The 18,406-nt window shown below is 29.6% G+C and overlaps 1 protein-coding gene across 3 annotated transcripts; it reads right to left on the bottom strand.

Annotated features, from left to right (window-relative positions):
• Positions 1-13,060: 13,060 nt before the first annotated feature.
• LOC114412142 (probable lipid phosphate phosphatase beta) lies at positions 13,061-17,594 on the bottom strand. Of its 3 annotated transcripts, none has more exons than XR_003666592.1 (3): positions 16,781-17,594; positions 13,504-14,616; positions 13,061-13,416 (listed from the first exon to the last, which is right to left on the bottom strand). XR_003666592.1 is itself a non-coding variant. In XM_028375933.1 (2 exons), exon 1 carries the CDS (start codon positions 17,442-17,444, stop codon positions 16,782-16,784), a length of 663 nt encoding a protein of 220 aa, XP_028231734.1. In that variant the 5' UTR covers positions 17,445-17,594; the 3' UTR covers positions 13,061-14,616; position 16,781. The 3 variants fall into 3 exon arrangements, 1 of the variants encoding a protein (XP_028231734.1); XR_003666593.1 differs by having other exon boundaries at positions 13,061-13,358; positions 14,038-14,616; XM_028375933.1 differs by having other exon boundaries at positions 13,061-14,616.
• Between the last annotated feature and the right edge of the window lie 812 nt (positions 17,595-18,406).

Genomic DNA, 18,406 nt, shown 5'->3' with positions numbered 1-18,406 from the left:
AGTGACATTTTTTCAACCAAAGGCATTCCAATGATTTAAATGTAAATACAGATAACAGACAAATATCTTAAATAATCATGTAAGCATCTAATATAATCATGAAAATAATCATTCAGATCAAATATCTTAATTCTCAAATACATAAAATACCATTCAAAACTCTTAAAATCCTAAAGTATTAAATCCAAACATTATTCTTAGTCATAGTTGAACAACACTATAATACCAAATTGTCAAGACAACATACACAAATTTATTTATTAGTTATTACTTAGGTGGGTTTAACGCGTCAACCTAACTCAAACCTACCTTGGCCCATTAAATATATCTAACCCATGGACTAAGTGAGTCAAGTTCATCTTTTCTCAATAATACAAAACTTGTATTTTCTTTTTTACCTAACCCGAACTCGTGATGAACCGAGTTGACTCATCGGATTTGGGCTCACTCGGACACCCCTAGTTAAGCCTAGTAATTTCAATACCTATACATCTTCAAAAGATATAAATTTTGAAACTTACAATATTTTTGATACATAAATAAATTTAAAAAAGTAGTAAATAATAAAATTAAATCAAATAAAAAGATGTAATGATTTTAACAATAAAATTAATAATAATAGTAATTATTATTATTCAAAAAAATATTATTATAATAATCAAAGTAATAACTATAGTCAGATCCCATTGCATTGATTATAGGTATTTATCTTATGTCATGATTAACCAACTCAAACTTTCACTAATTTAACTTAATTAAAATTAACATCTTTAACATAATTAAAAATTTCATTTAAAAATAATTAATAAATATATCTATTTAATAAAAAGGTTTAATTACTCATTTGGTTCATATAGTTTCATCATTTGTACTTTTTAGTCCTTATCGTTTTTAAGTGGTTTTTTTAGTTTCTATAGTTTATATTTTAATTCTTTTTTAGTCCTTGTAGTTTGAAAGTGATTTTTTTAATCTTTATAATTTGTATTTTAATTTTCTTTTAGTCCCTATAGTTTGAAAGTGATATTTCTAGTCCTTATATTTTATATTTTAATTCTCTTTTAGTCCTTACCATCAAAATATGAGTAATATTATCAATTACAATTAACTATAAAAATATTAGTAAATAATTAGTAACTAATTTATCGCAAGATAATTTGTAATAAAAAATAGTTAATAATTTATAACTAATTTGTAGTTAATTATTTTTATATTTTTTTGTAATAAGGACTAAAAGGTAATTAAAATACAAATTATATGGACTAAAAAAATCATTTTATAGGAACTAAAAGAGAATTAAAATAAAAACTGAAAATATCATTTTTAAACTATAGGGCTAAAAGAGAATTAAAATGTAAACTATATGATTAAAAAAATCACTTTCAAACTATAGAGATCAAATGAGTAATTTAATCTAATAAAAATCACACAACTTCAATAAAATTTAATTCTATAATAAATATATTTAAAAATTATTAATTTCAAAAACACAATAACAAAAATGAACACTATATATATATATATATATATATATATATATATATATATATATATATATATATATATATATATATATATTATTTTTTAATTTACAGATTGATATTATATCACTATTATTATTTGGGGAAAGTATAAATTTTAATATGCTTAATAATTTTTACGACAAATATGTTTAATAAAAAAAATCACCTTTCTTAATTTTAATATAATTATGTTTAATATATTACTAATTTTTTTAAAAACTATCAAATATATTTATTTCCATATATTTTAAAAAATACTAATTATAATTATAAAAAAATACAATTAAAACAAACTAGTGCAACTTGCAAGGGTTTAAAATCTAGTTTATAAGTATAAGAAGATTTATTTTCCTTTAAAAAATTTAGAGAGACACAAATTTCTTCTCTTTCCTCTAATTGAAAATGTTATTCAATATAAATGTTTACATATGTCATTTTTAATATTTCCAAGCTATAATTTTATTTAATTTTTTAAAAAAGAATTCATTTTAAATTATATAATAATTATAATGTAATTATAATAATTGATTACAATCAGATTTTATTAAAATTAGAATTATAATAATAAAAACAATTAATAATAATTCATGATAATTATACATATTATACTTTTTTACTGTATATTTATTATTATTATCATTGTTAAACTAATTATTTATTAACGGATTCAAGTAATAAAAAAACTAATCACCAGTAATAAATATGAAATTGCTAAAAATATTTTATACACAGATTTGAATAGGCTTAAATGTAATTTTGATTTTTTTATATTTTAAAATAGAAATATTTCATCCTTCTATTTTTTAAAAATCTATCATTTTAGTTCTCATATTTAAAAATAAAGATATTTGATCCTTTTATTTTAGAAAATTTACAATTTTGGTACCCATATTTTAAAAAATCTGTAATTTTGGTTCAATATTTAATTTTATCTATATTTTATTTCTTACTTTATAATTTATGAAATTATTTTTTGATAATATCTTAAATGAATAGATTAGATTTAAGGTTTAACTGAATCAAAAGAAATAAACAATAGACAATTTGAGAATTTGACTAAAATTATAAATTTTCTAAAATAAAAAAATCAAATGTTTTTATTTTGAAATAGAAGATTAAAATCACATGTTTTTTAAAACAAAAGAACCAAATGTCTTGTGAATAAATATCTTTGTCAATTCGGGATAATAAACTTCTTTGGTGTCCTTCACTTTTTTTCTTATGTTAGTCTCATACTTATTTATAAACATAATAATTTATGCATAATTATTTACATACAAAATAGTTTTAAGATAATTATGAAATTTAAAAATAAAGAATTAATATTTTATATTATCTTTGGATTGAACATAATTTTACAATCACTGTACTTAATCAAGAAAATTATTAGTATCTAATATTTCTATTTTTTTATTCAAGTACAGTTGGAGAATAAAAGGCGAACAAGTAAATAAAAAATTATAAAGAAATATATATTTGAAGATAATTTAATTTGGGATAATTATAAGTATCAATAATTAAATAAGTTGATATATAATTGAGTAAAAAAAGTTGATAACAATAGGAGAAATTTTAAAATTTAAAAACAAATAGAAATACCTTTTATTTCCATGATACATTAACAAAAATTAATTTTGATTTGGTTGATTTATATGTTAAAATACGTGATTTTAAAAGTGATTTCCAAATATGATTAATAACAATAATTATGGAGCCACTTTTAAAAGTGATTTTAATTCAAATATTTAAAAAATGTGATATAAAACTTATAAGTACAATGATTATTTGAATCTTATTTCAAGTTTTCAACTATATGAGTGTGATATGTAGCATTTGTAGCATAAAAATAAATTGTATCAAAAGTGATAAATAATTACCAAAAAACATTCATGATTCAATAAACAAAGAATTTAATTATTTACGAATGCAAGAGTTTGTGGAGTCTTACGAGACTTCAACAAGATTATTTTATGTGAAGAATATCTATGATCTAAAAAAGCAAATAATTTAATTTTCATGTATTGATTGCATGGTTTTTTTTTTTTACATTGCAAACCAATTAAAATTCATTATATATATATGATTTTTAAAATAATTATTATAAAACTTAACACTCTTATATCATACTTGATAATTTATAATCAAATGTATAAAAACTTATACCATCGTTACATTCTAATTAAATTCAATAAAAAATTATTTTTGATTACTTGTACCATTTTTTTTATAAATTACAAATATTTTTTAGTAGAGAAAATCTTATTTGAGTTAGATATAATCACTTTAAGCAATAAAATTCTTTATTGAGTGTTTAATGTAATTGCATATCTATAACTTAAATTTGAGACTAAGCTGTAACAATCTTGTATCAGTTAATCAACTTGTTTAATGGTTGTATAATCTTTATATACACATATATTGTGTAAGTTTAATTTATTTTTTATTTCTTTAATATTTCAATACTTGAGTGTTATTTTCTCAAAGATCATGAAACAGTACGATTAGACAGGTTTTATAAATGACATCTCCAATGCTTGAATTTTTTTTCTTTTTTTTTTTCCTTCAATGAAAGCTATAATAATTTATCGTAAGCAAAATGAATAATAAAGCAATAAACCTTTAATACTAGATAATTAACTTAGTTTATCTATATAAATGTTAATTTGATATCCATGATTCTACAATATACAAAATCTTCTTATAATTTATAAATCATCACTTGACTTGAGTGCCTTCTCAAATATTCAAATCCAAGGCTTCTTTAGTTCTCCTGCCTAAGCACGAAAATTATTTACTAAATCCCAAGCCCTACTTGTTATTATAACAGTAAGATAAAATAAAATGGTAGCGTAGTGTTCAAGTAAAGAATACAATCACAGAAAGGCGTGCGCGGACTGCGTATACTTGTATATATTCGAAAATAGAAAATAAATTCTATTTGTGTAGTTTTATTGTACAAAAATGTATATAATAAAGAAGAAATATACAAAAAATAATTAAATGTGGTAAAAAAAGTAATGTTGTAAAAAATGATTGTAATTTTTTTATATGAATAGTAGTACATCTCAAAACGGAAATGATAAGATTGCATGCAATGTTGTTCCAATTGTAAACTATGGTACTATCACTAGTCCCCATATCTGAGTCTCAAGCTAATGATATAGCATAAGAAACTTATCTAGTAGTTACATCAAGATTGTCAAAAGTGCAAATATTTAATGCGCATATGTTCTTATTACTTATTGGGATTAGTTTGCATAATTAAGTTCTGTTATTTATATTCTACTACTAAAATATAATCACTCCAATCCACGTCTCCAAACAAATTCTCAATGAAGTTCCCCATATTATTATTAGTATTTTGCAAATTAATATTCCCCAGCTATATAGCTAGACCTCATCATCGTTAACTATATACATCCCCAAGTCCCTTTCGCGATATAGGGTGACCTAAAATTCTTCTTTTAGGCCCGAATGTTTTTCCAAGAAGCTACTCCAAATTTCATTAAGTGCCCAAACTTGGCTTGATATATCTTGCCATGTGCATATGGGTACGGTTGGATATAGGAAGGAAGATAGATATTGTTTTGCAAGCTAATTAGAATTTACATTTTTTTATAGTATAATGGTCGATAAAGAAAAAATAAAGTTGCCAGGTTGGTAGAACAAGTAGATAAGAATTGAAAGGATTTTGAAGAGAACAAAACCATATCTTTTTTTAAAATTATTAGTTCTTTCTCTTTTATAGAAATCTTTGTGAGAGCAAAATTATCTAATTATCTCTAAGCCAGGTGTCTGTATTAAGGGTATCTTAATGGCCCATGCCATTCCTTGTGTTTGGCCCGACTTACAACACCAAAGCAAGTAGGATAGTTAGTCCCAATCACAAGTCTAGTCTTTTTCTTCGTTGCACTGATTGATATGGGAACATTTTTGGTTGTTTTGTTTTATACAGTCTATATGATTTAGATTTGACGCTAACCCCCCCCTTTTCTTTTCTAGTTTGTTTGCTTGCTTATTTATTTTTGTTATAAGCTTTGGAAAAGTGTTTTTTAGAAGATTGAGATTGGGGATCCGAGATCCCACATGTTCATGTGTCTAAAGGAGTAGAGAACGCCATGACATAAGGGTTAATTAATTAGCTGATGTGATGGCACCATAAAAATAAAATATCCCCTCGTGTTTATTAACTATTAAGGTTTAATTTTCCAAACCAAAAAAATTTATTTCTCGTAAAATTCAGTCACCTTTTAATCTCACTTTAATTATTCGACCAACATTGAAGTATATCAAATGCAACACATTTTAAGCAAATTATATCATATCAAACTAAGACGACATTAGATGAAAAAGGAGCATATCTATCTTATCTAATCTAATTCTTATAAACTAAAAATGGGGTATTGATGGTATGTGAAAGTAGACCCAAATAGCTACTGCTTCTAGGCTTAATAGTAAAGGGATAGATTGCGTAGAAGAAAAGCTAATGGCTTCAAAAAAGAAGAAAATTCAATAATTTTTTTATAATTTATTTTTCTAATTTAGATTTATATATCTAAATTGTCTTGCCACTGAAATAATATTAAATTTCATAATTTATATAAAAAAAAAACATCATTTGTTTGTTAGAATCGATGTCATAAAAAATATTAAATAATCCCACTAAATATTTAATTACCTTACCTTTTATTATCTTCCTCAGTCTTTTTATTTGTAAAAACTAAAAACTAAGTTGTTTAAAAGAAAGAGGATGGAAGGTATGGTGTATAAAACCCCAAATTAAAACTCAAAATATCCTTATTCTTGTTGTTGTTTTTTCCCTTTCCATCATTATTAAAATTGAAAGTGTTCTAAACTAAATTTATGGTTCAATTTGTACTATTGATCACCTGAGTCCCAAAAAATTCATAACTAACCCATGTAGCTAAGTATTGACAGAGGTCAACACCCACTCAGGTGTAAGGCTCCTATAATACCAGTATATTTGGATGCACGCCCATCCAATATGAACACCCATCATGTTGAAGCTACAAAATTAGCTCAGGGCCAACACAAGATAAAATAAATAAAGCTTACACTTTAAATTCACCAACAAAAAAATATTTATTATTAGTATTTATAAAATAAAAAGACTACTTGATAAAAGGCAAAATATGTAAATAAAAAGATCTAGCACGCTTAAAAAGTTTCTTTTAAAATTTCTTTTAGGACTGGTTTATTGTTGGGAATTGAAATATGTGCGTTCATGAATTGAATCCAAATACATACTTCGCACATATGTGAACAATGAATTATGTCTTGACTTGGAGTTAAATTATCATATCGCTTCACTAAACAAAGTAACAAATATGACAAACCTTCCTCATTTAGGAAATCCAGATATCAAACCCTTATAAATACAACTAACATAACTATGATAGGTAAAAATTAAATATACATCGTTACTCTAATAAAAAAATTATTAGCAAGAGTTTCAATCACAGTATCTTTTGTAGATACTCATCCCTATCTATGGTGTCTCAATCGTGTTAAAGAGAAGCATCACCATCAAATTAAATACCTTAAGTCTTGATCCCTAAATAACACACTTTGATCATAACAACCTAGAGTTCGACCATTGACATATAAGAAAGGTCCCTCTAAATGTTGGATCATGACCAACATGTTTAAATATTTAATAACCGAAGGATAAAAAGATATATTTTTGGTAAATGATTCTATGACTATAATAAGATTTGAACCTGAAACTTCATGTAAATTATTCTAACCCTTATCATAAAGGCAATATGGTCATAATAGAAGGATAAATGAGATATGAAAACATAATAAACTTAAACTAAGGTTAGAAGACTAAATTAAATATTAATTTTAGCTAATTAAAGAAAACTAATTTAAAGTAAAAAGTAGGCGTTTTTTTAAGTATATAATATTCAAAAGATGTTGGGTGCGCGGGCATAGAATTCTGACATCTTTAGATTTTATAAAATATTTATCTTGTAGTATAAAAAAATATTTTGTTTGATACTTTGAGTGTGATTATTATGGCTAGACATTTCATATGTTTCAGTAATGATATATGAACACTCAATGTATTTAGAGTTGCAACTCAGTGATAAAATATTGAGTTCTTTTTTTACCGTAAAAGTAAAGCAATCCTGATATGTTTACAACTTTTTTATTGTGATACTGTTATATTTGGTTGCTTACCGCACCACCAAACACAGACTCATACAATATTTACATCTAATTTAATTGACATTTTTTTATTTTTTTTATCTTTCATTTCTTATTACATTTCATTACTTATCAAAATTACATTTCTCTTTTTTTATTTTATTTTTTTCTACTAGATGTAGATTAACACAAGATGTTGACGAATCATTTTTCTATCTCTTAACTGTTCTATTTTTAGTGAAGATGTTTATTGAATATGATGAGTATGAGATACTATATCCTTCCAAACTCAATTTTAGATAAAATCATGTCTTGTTTTTCTTCTTTTTTCTGTTTCTATTACATCACGTATCTCATACTTCTCTCTTTAATTTGTTGAGACAATTGTACGAAATAGATGTGCAAATATAATTAATTTTCCTTGAAATATTATACTACATATATGAGAATCCTAAATGTTTATATATATAATTAATTTGACTGTACTTGAATGGGATTGCATATGACATCTTTATATTTGTGTAGTTTAGGGACGAGTGTCTTATTTGTTTGCTGTTTGCGAAATCCACATGAATATTCGAATAAGCTTTTGTATGTGTATTAGGAAGCAGCAGTGTGTGGGAGCATCATTTCCAAGTTATATGGGATGGTGTAATCCTCAGATTTTTATTATTATTTTGTACATAGTGACTGATAGCTTTATGCTTGTAGAGAAAAGATCATACAAGGGCCACACATATTCATAGAAGGAAACAAAAACAAATAGAAAAAAGATCATACAAGGGCCACGCACACACTTCCATTGACCTTAAACGTACTCGATTCAGTTGAACTTTTCGTTTTTTCATTTAAACAAAATTCTCAAAGTTTTCACCTCCAATTCACAATTTGTCATAGATACAACTGACTGCTGATTAAGTCCATTTTTCAAAATGCAAAAAGTTATGTACAATTTTTAAAAAACTAAATTCCTTCTTTTTAAGTAATTATGTAATTTTAAACAATGTTTAATATTGTGTCTTTACACAAATGTAAATCTCTCACTTTATGTGTCATTACATATAAAAGTATCATTTTAATCCAACAAGAGCGTGGATGAATTAGACATGAGGTTATTTCATCTTAATTAATGATTTCAGATTCAAATTTTAAATATACAACTAATACATTAAATACTTGAAGAAAAAATCTTATCGATTAAAAAAAAAACAAGAGAGGATAGTTATGATTAAAAAAAACTACCATAAACATTGGTTGTAGAGATGTGATGACAACTTGCTAACTTGATCGCCGTGATCCACTGATTTCCCTGTGCCCCTCTGGAAAACTGAAACGTTAGTAATATTCTTGCTTGTAATTTAAACATATGTCCTTTTCACGTTCTACCTCACTAGCACCTAATGCTGATAATGACCCCAATTAAAGCATAACGATTTTGGCATGGTGAAACAGATCTGCACACAGTAACTTAAATTACCCTGAAATTGGTTACAAATGAAAAGCCAACATATATATATATCCTCTTTTGTATATATGCAGTGGTGCAACGGGGTTTCCTAATTAATCAACTGCATGGAGAATTTCAAAGATTTGATACCCTTTTGGATTGATTTTCAAAGGGTGAAGTGGGGCATGGTTCAAGTTCAGTTCGTGCAGTATGGCCCCCAAACCCATCACTACCTTATAGAATATAGTTATATAGATATATATGTATAATAATCAGGGACGGAGCCTTGGGCCCCTGAATTTTTTTAATTTCTTTTTATACAAATGATAGTTAGGTGTTATTTTTTATAAAATATTTTATTCTCCTTTTATAATATTTTTGTGAAGATAATTATTTTTATTTTATATAAATATTTTATTTTCTTATTGTATTTATTGTAAAGATAATATATTTATTTATCTTTTTAAATAAAATATTTGAATATTTTTTTAATAGTATGTTTCTTTTATTACCTATTTTGAAGGATATAAATAATTATATTTATAAGTCTTTCTTAACCATTCATCATTAATATATTAATTTGATTATAGATAATTTAAAAATTAAAAATAATTCATATTTCTCAATGAAATAAGTTTTACTATGAATGCTATATAAGGGATTGATAATTTGAGATTTGAGATTGAGATACACTAACAAATATTTTCTCTTTTCAATCATTTTATGGTGTATTGTTTTTTTTTTTTTTCTCTCTTGTTATTTGTGAGACTCTAGAGGGAGTGCTAATTTTTATTATATATTGGTCATGAAATTTCTTTGACACATAAAAATGATGTCTGATATTTACAATCTTGACTATAAAAAAATGCTTAATTTGTCTTCTGTTTTAATATTTTATATTAATATTTTGATAAATTACTAATATGTAATTATATATTTTTAGGAATATATGAATATTTTATATTAAATTTGATGATTACATGATTTTTTTAGTTGGCCTCCCCTAAAACTTAAGGCTGGCTCCGTGCCTGATAATAATGTTAAGAATAATGAATTGCAGTCCAAAGAAAACAATAACCAAAAATCAAATCCATGTTTATACTATAATAGCTATAGAACAATAAAAAATAAAAAAAATAAAAAACCTCCCCTCCATGGGAGATTCAGATCAGTTGGGAAACAACTCGTTGAAGCACTAAACAAGTAGTAACAACCGGTTGGCCCCTCCCGCAGCTCCTCATGTCTTCTATGAATGGAACAACATTTCATTGCTTCCCCACTATCATTTCAGAATTTGTTTATCATTTCATCTAACTTCAATTTTGCCAGCATGCATGTTCCAGCCCATACTGCCTATTATCCTTGGAAGAAAAGAGATCTTATTTTTCATCCAAATGGATCTAAGCCACTCACTATCTCTCTTAATTTGAATACACACACATATATACAACCACCGAATCTAGTATTTACCCATAAAAAAAAATTCTTGGTAATTATATAATAATTCCATTTGCCTTGGTTAACTAAATTGTCATATGGGTCCAACCTTGTCAAAGTCACAACAACTTTGTTCATCGGTTGATTTAAATTTAAAAGTGTGAATAAAAGAAAATTAAGGTATGATATGGTGATTACGTTGACCAATATTATTGCAACACAAGTATGTATAATATTTGAAGTGGGATGCATGCAAAAGCAAACAAGCACACTGAAATGGTTGCATTGGATGAGTGCATGGGAGATATATGATTGCAATTCCCTGTCCGTGTATTTGGCAAGTTATATCATACAAGGAGGGGTCGGTGGTACATTTTTGCATGTGGCCTTTTATGATGGCCGTTCTGTGCAGAGACATATAGCCTTGCCCACAATGTAGCTAGCTTATACCTAGGGACAAATTTGTGCAGTGGTCGTTGGGGCCATCCCTTTTTCCCTTTTCAAAAGTTGATTTATTTATTTAATAAGTTTGCCAGATAAACAGCCAAACACTGAAACAGTACTAGTAAACGATAAATAGTAATATACATTGTACAATCATGAATAAAACCCTAAAAAAGGAACAATATATGAACGGCAATTAAACATTTAAACTGACCATCCCCGAATTCAAGTAAAAATATCAATCTCATGCAGCATCCAGAAAATTTGTACCTTGCCAGCTATTAAGAGGAGCATTACATATCTCTGCCTATCTCTTCCTTGTTTGATGCTTTGTTTGATATGCATTTTCAAGCTGAAAAGAAAAAGGTTAAAAATGGGAGAAATTAAGAATTAAATTATTCCTTGTTTTGGCAGCAAATTAGCATAAGGAAAATAAATTATTTGAAGTGATTAAATTTCCGTGCTCCTACTCTTTTCTTATTCTCCTCTTTTCGAAGAATATGAGAACATAATTTAATTTTGTGAATAATTTATATATTTACATACATTTTCTTTCATTTATAAGAATTTTTGTTTTTTTTTATATGAAACCAAACAAAATTAGAAAAAGAAAGTCTTTCTTTTCCGATATCAAACAAAATAAGAAATTATTCTTCCACTCTTTTCCTTCCTTTATTTTATTTTCTTTAGTATCATATCATTTCTTTCCTTTCCCTTCAAACATACCAAACAAAGTTGAGTTGAGACTTTAGACATAGACCAGGATTCACCTGTTACTTCCTTTTGTGAGTGTGTGAATAAAGGTATTTCCCAAAAGTCAAGAACTGTATCCTCTAAGCACGGACTTGAAAATCGAACTTCCGATCATATGTTTAAAGGCCAAGGTCTTTAACATACCACATCATGTAGGTATTCCTGCATTTTTCTTCTATTACTCTCCTTTTGGCCTAGGCTATAGTTTTTCTCATTACCATATAATCTATGATAAAGGATTAATTTGTCAAGAAATAAATAAGTCAATGATCTATTCTAAATCAGCTCACATCAGCTTGGTACATTATTGCAGATTCCGTCTGAATAATTTGGAGAAACTTTAGGGAACCACAAATTTTGTAGCTGATGAGATTGCAAACAGATCACATAAAGCAAAAGGTAAAAAGAAGCCTCACAGTCACGGCTAAAGATCAGATATGATAGCCAGTGGGGTAAGGGGAGGGCAGGTTTCAAGTGATGCCACACTGTCTTCATCTCTTGAAACTCTTCTACCGATTTTTTTATTTCCACATGGTGTCAGTAACCTTTCTCCCCCCCCGTTCTTCAGTTTGTAGCAGCAGTGAGATAAAATTGGATCCATGGCAAATATAGAAGGACATGTAAAGCTCAGCAGCAGTCTCTGCATCCAATATCCAATTCGGATGAGTGGTCCTCGTTAGGTTTTTCACAAGCAAGGTCATGAACATGAGTCCAAAACTCGTTTTAATTTTTCCACAGCCATTTCTCCACAACCTCCCAAATGTTTTACCAACGAGGAGCACTCATGGATTCAAAAACTCAGTAAAAACAAATAGCAATCAGTATATGAAAAGTGAATGATGAAAATCAGGTTCGGCCAGAAATTCAAAGCAAATGTCTAGTTATAAAATAAAATGGGTGGTAAATCAGTAATTAGTAAATGTAAATTCATCCGCCTATTCTATTCTTATTTTCCTATTCTACATTATCCTACCAAGACACGTCAAAGTGCACGTACTAATATATAGTTAGATTGTAAGTGTGTGTTTGATTATGAGTTACAATCATGCATGCTTTGAAAACTGAAAAGTGTTAATCCTCACTACAAACGAGTTTCCAAACACAATGCATTGATATTATGCGTATTCACATTAAGGTTAAGTTCTGAGTAGGCAACTGTGTTAAACACTAAAAAAAAATTAATTTTATCATCCATAATAATCATATCTAACTTAACAAAATCATTTCTCATAAAGCATACTTGTTGGATTGTACCGAAAAATACTCACAAAAAAAGATAATGGACTTAAATAACTTCACTGTATTTGTTTATATTTCACTGTGCAAATAGCATTAGTAACGTTCCAATCGCGGAGCTCATACAAGAAAACGCTAAAAAAGTTGAAGTTCTGGAGAGAGCCAGTTTCTCTTTACTAAGAAAACAATCATGGGAGGAGAGTATCAAAGCAAGGTGTCCCACAAAATACAAATTTCCAGTGACTTCAAATCTTGAGCAGTAAGTATTCACTTGGCAAATTACCGGTCACGCAGTGCACGCTGTACCTCGTAGGTCCCTCAAGCTGTAGTGGATTCCACCAATAAAACTGTTTGAGCAGTATCCAAGATACCGAATTTTCTTAATCCATGGCAATAAATCTAGAACTATAATGTGAATGAAACTATATGTCAGCAAATGCACGAAGAAACAGGTATGAAAAGAGCGAAATTGTCAATGTTCTGCGGACTAACGGTGGTTCCTTCAAATTCACGTGCTTAGAATTTCTCTTGTGGTGTAACAGCAATCAGCCCCACATTTCAAGTCAATAAAACAAAAAACGACTTGATTCACTCATCTTTTGGTGTTTTCCACAATAACCACACCCTAACTATGGCAGTGATGCTGCCAGCACAACATAACCACCGTCTGCACTAATTTGGTAAGCTTATGAACTTTTCCAAAAATTGAAAGGAAAACAAAGAGCAATCAATCAGTCAATCAAAAACATCTTATCAGATAAAGCATCTCACGCTGTAAAGAAGGCACATGCAAAAGAAGTAACTGACCTAACAACTTTTTATCCTTCAATTTATAATGGCCAAAATATCAGACACACCACACAAACACACACGGTCCTTCGAACCAAATCCTACAAAACCCTTCGTTGCTCAAACTTAACAACAGAGCACAGAATGTCATTGAGCGTACACTTACATATAATTATCATAATATAATGTTTCTTGATGATTACTACTCCAGAATTCAAACACTAATGCTCAATTCACCTGAACGGGAAAAGTGGGAATTGGAGATGGGCTAGACATAAACCAACTCCATATTCTGGCAGCAATTGTCAGAAAAGATAATGTGCATTTCAAGTCTTCAGACGATACAGTACAAACTGTCTTTGCATTAGTACCTCTGCAAAAGTTAGAAGCATCTGACAGCAGTAGCAAATTTGCTCAAGGAATAAAGAACTCAATGTAAATCATGCATCTTATAGTTCTGAATAGAACATAAGACAAAAAGCTTCAAATAAATGATATACAACTTTGCTGTACCATGTATGCTATATCACATGTCTACATTTATGTAGGGGAGTAAAGGGAGACAGATAGTTAAATGCCAAGGAATAAATTACTGACAGCAATGCAGCTCCGAAGCATTTTTAACAATTGAATCAGAGTTCAGAGTTGAGACAAGGCAATATTTTCAAGATGGTAGTATTAAAGGTCTAAAAAATTATCTGGTGAGGACCAAGCAGCCAATGCACTAAAACCTTCATGACTTCATCATCCGTTGGAAACCCAATTAAAAGCATTCTTTCCCGTCGGAAGCATATGCTAAATGTGCTCCATGAGAACCTAAATATTTAGAAGGAAAAAGCACATAGCCATCAGATTCTGAATCATTAATTCATTATCCATATAATGGATATTCAGTATGCTACATTGAGATAAATGCTTCCACATAGAAGTTAGAGTTAATTGTCATCCTTTTAGGTGCTTACATTTTAAGCCACAAGAGAGAGAGAGAGAGAGAGAGAGAGCAAATGGTTGCAAGTACTGACAAACTCTGACGGTGAAAAGGGGGGGAAGGGTGAACAAGCAGAGGTAACATTCATCTTTGCCAATGTTAACAGTATATCACAGACAACTATTATAACAAGCTAATACAAAAAAAATAACTAAAGTAAAAGGTGCACTAGGAGAATTTAATCAACGAGCTTCTCCAAGAACCTCGTGCTTTAACAAACAGAAACCTACCCAACCATTAACATCTGCCAGGAATCATATATGCTAGACTAAAAGGTTGTGATCATGAAGAAAACAATACCAACCCTAAATTAAAAAAATAAATTTGATAATACTTCTTATCATCTAATTTTCACTCTTTTGAGGAAGATGTACGCTTCTTTATTTCATACCAATAGCATGCACTATAATGCTTCACTTTAATTCTTGCTCCCAGTTAATGTTTCTCACTCTTTCTTAAGATACTCTGATTTTCTCTTAACAATTAAGACTCTCTAGATTATAAATGGTGAAAATTTAATTATGACAAATGACAAGTGAATTTGGATTAATGCAACAAGAAAAGACAAACGTTTTTTAGTTGAGCAGGGAACAAAAGTTTATGAAAGGGTTAATCAGTGATGGCATTTAACAACAAACTATATATGTATTAAAAAAGCATTTTATATTCATATTATTTCAAATATATTATTTGTTTATCACATACAGAGAGCATAAAAAAACTGTCCATTACGGACCTGTTTGATTCTATTTCCATTTTTTGGTTTTAAAAGCTGTTTTCAAAACAATTTTATACTGCTTACCAATTAATTTCACGCTTAAAATCTATCACCAGCAGTTTCTCTATTCTATCTTCTTGGCCAACCAACTAGCATTTTTTCAGTAATCAAATTTCATGAGATGCACGAAACAACCGTACTTAGTATAAAACCTGCAATGTCAAAAGCAAGCAAATAACACAGAAACAAGCCCAAGTTACTGCAGGTTGATGCGGATCAAGATGGAATTGATCCTAAAGCATTTCACCGTGGACTTTGGTCTTTTTAGCAGAGGTCAGTGGTGGTGCTTGAAGTAAATTTTCAAATAGATGTTACCAAAATAATGAACATTCTCTGCCGATCTTGATGAATTTAATTTTTATGGACCTTGACTAAATAAAGTTTATGTTGAATAATATGAAAATCCTTCACAAAATCTCCAAATCATTAAGCAATCACTGTTACATCCTCTCAGGACCATGCTTTAGGTTCCAACAAGGGCAGGTCTAAACCAACTGAATTATCAATCAACCCATCTAAGAATACAGTAGACTCAACCTAAGTACCCAATGTTTAACTTCCCTTCAGTATATATACAAAATTCAATTGTTTCAATTTCATCTCCTACTTATGGCGTGCTCTGCATCTACAGCTTTTGGTCTAAGCACGTGCATATTTGGATTAAAGTTTACAATCGTAAGTTCGAATAAATTTCATTTTGCAAACTTGAGTTTTGAAAGCAACCCTAATGTTACTTTCATTTGAAGTCAAACATATGTGTGCAAAATGACTGAACGAGAAATCAAACTTATTACTGTCAAAGCAGCTGAAATCAGTATGTCTTTTATTCTCGTATTTAAAAGAATTTTATAACTTTTGGGGAATCCATGTAGCATTAGCAGAGGTCAAACTAAAGCACTCACTCTCCCAATATGTTCTCAGTTAGCAAATTCTTTCAGGGACACATTCGAAGACTAAAACTCTTGGCCATAATTCTGTTACAGTCATCAAACCATAATCACTAAAACTCAACGTCATCATCTACTCTTTTTTTTTTTTTATGTAAACATCATCATCTACTTGATCTCAATAGAAATCTCATAAAAAATAATCATCAACCATTACAATTCACCACTGGATAATGAATTGAAAATATGCATTACAAAAATCCGCACATTCAGCAATAGGTAAGGTTATCACTACCGAAAACTCCAATTCTCGATTGTTACTCTTACCTCAAATCAACCCTCGGTATTCGAGAACGCGAAAGGTGACCATCGCTTCGAGAACGCCGAAGCAAGCGCCGAAGAAGACGTCGATGACGTAATGCCTCCCGAGAGCGACTCTCGAAACCACGGTGATCACGGCCCAGGCCCAAATGGCGGCGAGGAGCATATCAACGGCAAGAGCGTCGTCTCCTGCAAACCAGCGACGAACGAGGATGGCGACACGTGGACGGCTGAGATCCGCTAGGAGGGAGGAGCGGGAGAGGGAGAAGACGGAGGCGACGAAGCAGACGCGGGAGGAGTGGCCGCTGGGGAAGGAGAAGTTGTCGACCGAAACGACGGCGCTGTATTGGGAGTGGTTGGAGTAGGAGGGGCGGGATCGGCGGACGAGGAATTTGAGGAGGGCGATGAAGAGGAGGTCGAGGAGGGAGCAGAGGAGGAGGGGGAGGAGGAGAGGGGAGGAGGAGGGAGCGGCAAGGTAGAGGGAGAGGGAGACGGGGAAGAAGAAGCGGAAGTCCGCCAAAAGCTCTAGGAAGCGGAGGAGGGGACGTGGAGCGATGGGGCGGGTCAGGGTGTGGATGTAGAGGGAGATTGCGTTGTCGAGGTTGTGGATGCGGCGGAGCAACGGTGGCGCAGCCGCAGGGGATTTGGGGGGTTCATGGCCCTGGCCCATCGGAGTTGCTCAGGAAGCTATCCGAGACAGTTGGGTGTTACGGAAGGTTCAAACGAATCCAAAACGGTTAGTTAGGTTATCAAGGACGCCGTTATCAGGGTTTCTGCCATTCTTTCCTTCCCCTACGGTTTGCTAGAGGTAAAAAAGGAAAAAAAAAAATGAATTAGATGAACAGTATAATAAAGATAGAATTCATATTTTTGTATTCTACTCTAATTCTTTATCAAGCAACCATTTTTATGATTTTTTTCATTCTTTCTTTATCCTTTGTTTGGTAAAGGTGAAAAAGAAAAAAAATGAGGTGGAAATAATTTGTATACTTTATTTTAATTTTAAATTTTTATCTAAATTTGCTTTCATTCCATTTTATTATATTAAACATTACTTTACTGAGCGAAAGAAAACACACTATATGACACATTACTGTTTTAATTTCGTGTTATTTTCGAAGTTCAATTTAATTACTCTTAATCTCTTTTGTTATTTTTTAATTTCAATTGCTTTTTTTATTTTTCTTATCGGATCAGTTTGTTATAATTACAAACATTGACGATATTTGTGAAGATGTTAGTCTCCTTCTAATGTCATTGGCTAATATGCTTATTTGTAAGGTAAATGTCTAATTAAAGTTAAACTAATTAAATGACTAATTTTAACTATTAGGGGCTTAGCATTGTCTTCTTTCCCTAAAAAAGGATTTAAGGTTCATGGTATATTTGTCATTGATTTTTACAGTTATTGTGGATGCGTTTATGATAAAGGCATTATTAGATTCATGCAATTGCAACTTGCAAGTTAATGTGGTAAAACTTAGTCACTAAACATGAAAGTGTTATTTAGTAGTTGTTTTCTTTTGTTGAATATCAAGATTTAAGGTAGGTTGGTTTATTCCTGGGTTTTGGAATGGCATGTTGCTTAGTAGTTGTTTTCTTTTGTTGAATATCAAGATTTACATTTACTTC

Source organism: Glycine soja, chromosome 5, assembly GCF_004193775.1.
Source record: "Glycine soja cultivar W05 chromosome 5, ASM419377v2, whole genome shotgun sequence".
Lineage (NCBI taxonomy): Eukaryota > Viridiplantae > Streptophyta > Magnoliopsida > Fabales > Fabaceae > Glycine > Glycine soja.
Note: the sequence above shows the minus strand (reverse complement) of the source record. Positions and strands in the feature narration are given on the sequence as shown.